The following is a 7,853-nucleotide window of genomic DNA, read 5'->3' on the forward strand; positions in this document are numbered from 1 at the left end:
GACGTGACGTATGGGTCCCTGTAGAAAAGGCGCGGAGTGTATCGCAAGGCCAGAGACAGTGGAACAGTGAAAGGGCTGCCTGCTCGAGTCTTGCGTTCTTACTGAATGTATAGTAAATTCCTCCTCCTCGATTACTCACATGCAGCTTTCTTGGCTAAACGAAAAAACTGCCAAAGGAAAACAGCTTCTCTCAGACCTCCAACAGGATCTAAATGCAAACATATTTTTTGCCAACTAGTTATATCTTTAGAAGTCCTTGAAAAGCATAGGCTATATGTGTGTATAGATTTCGATATAATCAATAACGCTCTAACGACAACTTGGACACTGCATTTGAGTTCAATGACAAACTGACAAGGAGGCAGCTACATGGACATTCACGCTCCTACAATCTCAGAGACGCTGTGTTCTTAATTTTTTCTCTTCCTTCGATTCGTGTGGAAATCATTTTGGTACAGTTGATGATTTCCAATAGAACTAGTGGCAGTGCTCATTGATCGAGTTAGTATTTGGTCGGCAAAGGACTAATTCATTCGTTTACTAATGCCCTGCAAAATGTTTGAATCCAAATACCTCTGAAGAAATAGAAGGGACTAGTAGCAGACCCATGCAGGGCTTCGATAGTTGGTACGTTTTTCATTCCTTAGGAATTATTTTGCAAGTGGCATTTCTTCTCGCACGATAATATAATAATATATTTATATGCTGCATATAATTAATTAGCATTGGTAAAACGAAGGATTCCGTCACTTTAATTAATTAATTATATGTCATGAGAGAGAGATGCAGAGATTCAGATGATGATTTCCATTGGCAGATGATGCGTAGCGTGGAGAACACGTGTCCATTTTTGCATCATATTTTTTTCTGATCTGGAATTCTTCCTTGTCACACCAAGAAGGGAAAGAAGCTGACTGCCAATGCACGGGCTATAGATTTGCGTTTTATGGAAATCTTGGGTTTCAGATTTGAGGAAAACACGTTTAACATCATCCCCTCTCCGGTAACTATGCTTTTCCACGGCCTCCCTGGAGGCGAAATGCACGTTGTTGTGGAAGAAATGGACCGGAGAAGAAAGAGCGAATCCGCAGCTATCAGTTCGGCCATAGATATGGGAGAATCTGAAACGGTAGGCAACTAAGCAACCACGCTTAGGGCGATTCCAATCGCGAGTTGAGAGCAGTTGTGTACAAATATCATAATGATCAGCAAAAAGTTCATGCAAAAATGCAGTAAGAGCAGTGAACTATAACATCATACTTGGGATATTAAATATACTTGACGTGGGATAGGCTATTAAAACTTGTTGGACTAAGAAAGAACTTGCTTTTTGAGTTTATTATTATTATTTGTATCTTTAACAATGTAGCTTATTTACTCTTATGGAATTATTTTGAATCACTGTCACAGAGCATTTTAGAGTAACCTAATAATGTAGTCTACTAATAGGCTAATGAATTAATATTCACATGCTAATCTGTTAATAGCAAATATCACGGGTGTTTTTATTATGCACAATCAAGTGTTTTTAAGCATGCGTTGCTTAGATATGTTGTCAATTTAAACGATATCATAATGAAATGGATATTTCATAATTTTATACTTTTGAATTTGTACAAAAAACATTGTACATTCATACATTCTTTGGGTAAAAATAAGGAAAATACCCTAAAATATAAGGGTACATTTCATATAGACTTTTAGGAAATAGCTTAAGACTAGAATGGTTGATAAAAAATGTAACTTGAGTTAAATGATAAATTAATTATAACACTGGCTTTCACTTTTTAGACTATGGGTGGGTGGAAGTGGTTTTATCTTTGATCTCTTCGACTATATGCTATAATTTATGTGTTATTATTATTATATCGCATTGTTCTTGTTAGGCAGTTGTAGTCAAAACAAAGATTTAAGCCAAAATACATTGGAAGAAGTGAAAGTTTTAACAAAATAAACTGTGTGTGTTGGTTTGTAAGTGTGTTTTGATCCTATTATGATTTATGTAATCCAAAATCTTCATGCGAGTGAAGCCGTTTTATTTCGAAAGGTAAATAGCATGTGCTTTGTTGTTTGTTGTTGTTATTGGATGATTCTCTTTAAATGCCCAAAATGTTTATTACAGAATATGGTAAGGCCTATAGGATACATTTAGCTGTATGCCTATAAACTGACATATTTTAATTGGTGTAAACTTCAAAATTATGTTAATTTATAGTCAACATAAGCCTGTATTGTTCGGTGTAATATTTTCAGTCAGATATAATAACAGTTCATACAACAAAATAATGTCTGATAGGCTAAAATAAGCATATCCTAAAGGCAGCATATCTTGGGGCAGAAATGAAACATTATTTCGATATGGGTGTTTGATGGCGTTGTTTATCTGTGTTTCATGTTTGTGTTTGTTTGGTTGTCTTTTAGAACATGTCGTGCATGAACAGCGACAGGGTGTCTTTGTGCGCGGGCTGCGGCGGGAAGATCGCTGACCGCTACTACCTGCTGGCAGTGGACAAACAGTGGCACATGCGCTGTCTCAAGTGCTGCGAGTGTAAACTCAACCTCGAGTCCGAGCTCACCTGCTTCAGCAAAGACGGAAGTATCTACTGCAAGGAAGATTATTACAGGTAACTCCATCAATCCCCCAAATGGTGCTGCACACCAGAACTAAAACATTTCTCAATAGTAAAGGTGTTGGGTTATGAAGAATAAGCACATTTATAGTCAGATGTCCCCGAAACGAGTCTCCACCTGCACACATCACGAATTATAAATGTTGTTATTACAACCACATATAATAGGCTTTCATCTGGCCTACAGCGAGGCCAGACTGAGCTTTGACAAAGTTGAAGTGCCATTGCACAAAATGCATTACAAATGGCCAGTGTGAGAGTGTCTCAGTACTGTGGGCTACATTGTTCTGTTTTTGAGCAGGCCTTGGTGCACACATACTGTAACTGCCACTGTATGTGCTACTAATTGACATGGATAATTTACATCCGATCAAAATGTGTCCGTGCACTGACCATGCAGGTTCTGTCCTCTCCGCAGAAGGTTTTCGGTCCAGAGATGTGCCCGGTGCCACCTCGGGATCTCGGCCTCAGAGATGGTGATGCGGGCCAGGGACTTGGTGTACCACTTGAACTGTTTCACCTGCACATCCTGCAACAAGATGCTAACGACTGGGGACCACTTTGGCATGAAAGACAGTCTGGTCTACTGTCGGCTGCACTTTGAAAATCTCATACAGGGGGAATATCAGACACATTTCAATCATGCGGATGTAGCCTCTCACAAAGGACTGGGACCTGCCAACGCATTGGGACTATCCTATTTCAACGGCGTGGGGAGTGTGCATAAAGGGCGGCCCAGGAAAAGGAAAAGTCCCGGGCCAGGAGCAGATTTAGCAGCCTACAATGCCGGTAAGACTACAGTAATAAAATGTCAATTTAAAATAAGCCTTTTCAGAATAACTCTACATTGACTCAATGAGCACTCTCCTCACAAAGTGTCCACTGCGTAAGACAAAATGACTACGCTGTGCAATTTATAATTATTGCCAAGGCCCGCTTTTGACAACGCAGGACAACAATCGAGTGCAACGAAGGGGTGAGACTGTGAGTCTTCATGCGATGATAATTGAAACAGAGTAGCCTAGCCTACTTGATCTCAATAATCTGTTAGTTATATTCACTGTAATACAATTTTTACAGGCCTACAGAGGTTGCCTGCATTATGCAATTAAAAAAATGTCGCCCTCTTGGTTCCATCATTTAATCTCACGAACAATGTGAAAGTTATGATAGCCTATATTGCGTTTGCAACCAATATTTTCCAACGAATATTTCAACAACTTCTTTCAGTTCATTTATTTAAGCTTAGCACGTAGCAAAAAGTAACGTTGCCTCTTCTTTGATTTTACCATACAAAGTTGTTTTTTACCCACATGGACATTCCTCTTTTTTTATATCATAAAAGCCTATATAGCCTAGGGAGTGTAGTCTTGCATTAGCTTATTTGTGTTCTGGAGAAACTAAAGACCGTGTTCATTTAGACCTAATATTCAAAACAGTTTGACATAGTTTCTTCCAGGAAATTATAAGATGGTTATTTTCTAAATTGATGCAGGTTATGTATCCAAAATCCCTCCCACTACAATTCAACTGTGTGTGGCAGGAGAAAGTTGAATCTATCATTTTCTTCTCCTGTCCTCTTTAAAACATTTATTTGAAGTTCCGGCTTTCACCCTAGCCATTTTCCACTTGTCAGGCCCATAGACATCTAAAGTTCCTCTGCTTGAGTTTGCGCACTCGGTTGCCGGTTGTTCTGGGACGGGGCCAGAATGTGAGTGCACTACAATATATCAGTGAGACTTGACGAGTTATTCAGTAGTGATTGTGATCACCAAGAAGGCCATTCAATAGGGTACGCCTAAATGTCGGATCGAAGTTTGGGTCTTGAGAATTAAACATGACCGTCAGTTATTGTGTTAAACTGTTTTCATGTGCATACCAACTTTCATTAAAAAAAGTCAATAGTAGAATTAGGGATTTATTAAGGTAGTGAAAGCACCTGATATTTAACTTTCGTCTATTCAAATAGGCTATATAGCCTAAAACGTATTTTCTCTTTAGGCCTACGCATCACTTGGTCATATCAAGATTATTCACATGGTTCGTGATCTGTTTGAGCAACAACACTTTCATCCAGTAAACCAAAGTGCATTCCCCACAACACCTACGTGGAAAGGGTTAAGTGCCCGAACAAGGCAATTGACCCACTGTTCATAGGCCGTCATTGAAAATAAGAATGTGTTCTTAACTGCCTTGCCTAGTTAAATAAAGGTCAAATAAAAAAAATAAAATAGAAAAGGGGATGGGGCGTGCTCCGGGTCGCTACTGCCCTCTACTGTCTACCCATTGGGCCACTGACTGACATACAATATCAACCTACTGTATTAATAAACAACGCATTCAAGTATTGACTGAAGTTAACATCTGAAGTCACCTAACAACCTTTTAAGGACGACATCGACGTTTGGTTTGAATAAAGATCTCATACGGTTCTGAATGTGTTGTGGTCCGGCAGAAACAAACCAAAAAATTATTTCCTATGTTATTAGAAAAGTTCACATCAGCCTATCAATGGCTTTTGAAAAATTGCGAAAGATAAATATTGTTTCTGTATGTCTGGTGTTTGTGGTTAGTTGTCTGAACTCTTAAGTGTTATTCTGAGGAATGTGAATGACGAATATTTATCGTATGCAGCATTGAATATGTTTCAACTGTTATGAAAGATAGCAACACTTAAGCATTTGCCAAGAAAATACTGTCAGGGAAATATGTCATGTTTTTGCAGCCACGATTCGATTATCAAGGGCAGGCTATAGCATAATTACAATTAATAAGGCAACAACCACACCAAATAATAATAATAATAATAATTATACTATTAAAGTTAAGACTATTATTGTATTTATAAAAAAACAAAAACATCTTATTGCGTGCTTATTACTTCATCGCACTTCATCTGTTTTCAAGGAAGACTGGCATTTCTATTTTGCAAACTGCCAATGCATATTTAACAACGGAAGACCTCTAAATGTAAAGACAATCCTGACAACCCTAGCCAGAAAGTAATAGACATATTTTAATTTGTCAAGGTCTTACATAATCAGTAACCTATGACACCATATAGTGTGAGTGCTTGACAAAGGGAACAATAATTTCGCATCACTTGTTTTGAAATATGCTGATTAATGTATGTGAATTCAACAACACTTTTTGGGTATAAGCCTAAAAACGTGCAATTTGTTAAATATCACAAATAAATTAAATACGTTATAAATATAACATAAACATAACATCCTATTTTGATTATGGTACTGTGGGGTGTGTTAGAGCCTAATGAGACACTGTTTAATAGTCAGGCTGTGGTTGAATTTACAATCACTGTTTAATTATACCTATGCTTTCCGTGTGTATATTCCTCTACCTTGATGTGTGTATTCATTGCCACGCTCTCTACCAAACATTTCATTACTAAACCGATTTTAAAGCGTTGCATTAAAAGCCAGCTGGGGTGCATACAAGCCAGCATTTTGCTGATTTTAATTCATCAATTCAAAATATACCACGCAGCAAAATACATGACATGATCATGTTTAACTTCACTTATCCTTGAATGATACACCATATTCATGTGGTCTAAACAACATCTTATGTGTGTGTGTGGTGTCCTCCAGCACTCAGCTGTAATGAGAACGACGGAGACTCTATGGACAGGGACTCCTACAGCTCCAGTCAGAAGACCAAGCGCATGCGGACCTCCTTCAAACACCACCAGCTGAGGACCATGAAGTCCTACTTTGCCATCAACCACAACCCAGACGCCAAGGACCTGAAGCAGCTGGCCCAGAAGACTGGCCTCACCAAGCGTGTACTACAGGTTAGACACACACCTACACCATATTGTTCCTGATATTCAACAAAATGAGAAAAACTACACACAAAACAAAAAGTCTAAATGTTCTAGTGTATTATGATGGTAGCTAATATGATTGAATAATGGGATTTTGAAATCAAATGAGTAACAAGGGAGCATTTTCTATTTCAATTTCCAGATAAGAATGGTTTATTATGGGAAGTGGGGATCACAACATAGAGCGCTTGATTTCCACAAAGACCACAGCAAATTATCTGAACAAAAATTCTGTAAAAATCGCTTCGCTTTTATTGAAGCTCCCAGGAAACAAAGCAGTCATTTTGCATTCTGTTTTTCATGCCTGTTATTCCAGTTGAAACTGTCTTTCCCCACGGTTCCATCACTAATATTCGCTATGATGTTGCCTTGCTGGGGTACACAGGTCTGGTTCCAGAATGCTCGGGCCAAGTTCCGGCGGAACCTGCTGAGACAGGAAAACACGGGCGTGGACAAGACCTCAGACGGCTCCACCCTGCAGGGGGGCACGCCCTCCGGACCTGCCTCCGATATCTCCAACGCCTCCATGAGTCCTTCCAGCACCCCCACCACCCTGACAGACCTGACCAACCCCACCTTGCCCACCGTCACCTCCGTGTTAACCTCTGTCTCTGGCAGCATGGATGTTCACGAGTGCAGAAGCCCGTTGCAGACCACTCTGACCAGTCTGTTCTGATGCCCCCTTACAGACGGACCCCTTCAGCTTCATCTGATGCCCTGACCCTTTAAACACCCTCACCAGCCTCATCCCGAGGCCCCCCCCCCCCAACTCTGTCCACTTGGAACTAAAACACAGACCTTTGACAGAGACATTTAATGGACTAGTAAAATTAAGGTAAAGGAAAAATACTCTTACTTTTACTCTGAGCCCATTTGAGAATATTTGCGTAGTGAGGCTGCCAAGCCTTGCAGAAGGAACAGTTATTGTTATTTTGTTGTGGTTGTTTTGTTGAGAACTGAAGAGACTTGATTTGCATTTTTCAATGTTGACAGAATGAAACTGTGGAAAAGAAAAAAAACTGCTTAATTTTGGAAATTCATTTTTTTCCAGCACAATATTTATGTTGTTGTACAGGAGTCACTGTTAGGAAACATTGAGAAGGATTGTAAAATGATGGGAAATCTGAGATTAAACACAGGCTAAAATATGCTATGACTGCCATGTGCCTTACACTTCAATTGTCCCCAACATATCCAGATCTGTTTCTCCCATCAAGATCGGATAGAAACACATATTCTTTTCTTTACCTCAGCAGAGAGTATTGTGGCTCAAGGGTAAAATAGTAAATGGTTCACACAAACAGTGTGTGCATGCGTGTGTGTTGTCTGTGTGTGTGTGTGTGAGCATGCTCGTGTGCATGTGTGCGCGTGCGTAA

General features: G+C 39.5%; 1 protein-coding gene across 1 annotated transcript; it reads left to right on the plus strand.

Annotated features, from left to right (window-relative positions):
• The first annotated feature begins 921 nt into the window (after positions 1-921).
• Positions 922-7,153, plus strand: LOC139411968 (LIM/homeobox protein Lhx2-like). Its single transcript, XM_071158736.1, has 5 exons — positions 922-1,129; positions 2,422-2,624; positions 3,049-3,419; positions 6,242-6,444; positions 6,863-7,153. Exons 1-5 carry the CDS (start codon positions 947-949, stop codon positions 7,151-7,153), a joined length of 1,251 nt encoding a protein of 416 aa, XP_071014837.1. The 5' UTR covers positions 922-946.
• Positions 7,154-7,853: the final 700 nt, after the last annotated feature.

The sequence above is a fragment of the Oncorhynchus clarkii genome, chromosome 6 (genome assembly GCF_045791955.1).
Source record: "Oncorhynchus clarkii lewisi isolate Uvic-CL-2024 chromosome 6, UVic_Ocla_1.0, whole genome shotgun sequence".
Classification (NCBI taxonomy): Eukaryota; Metazoa; Chordata; class Actinopteri; order Salmoniformes; family Salmonidae; genus Oncorhynchus; species Oncorhynchus clarkii.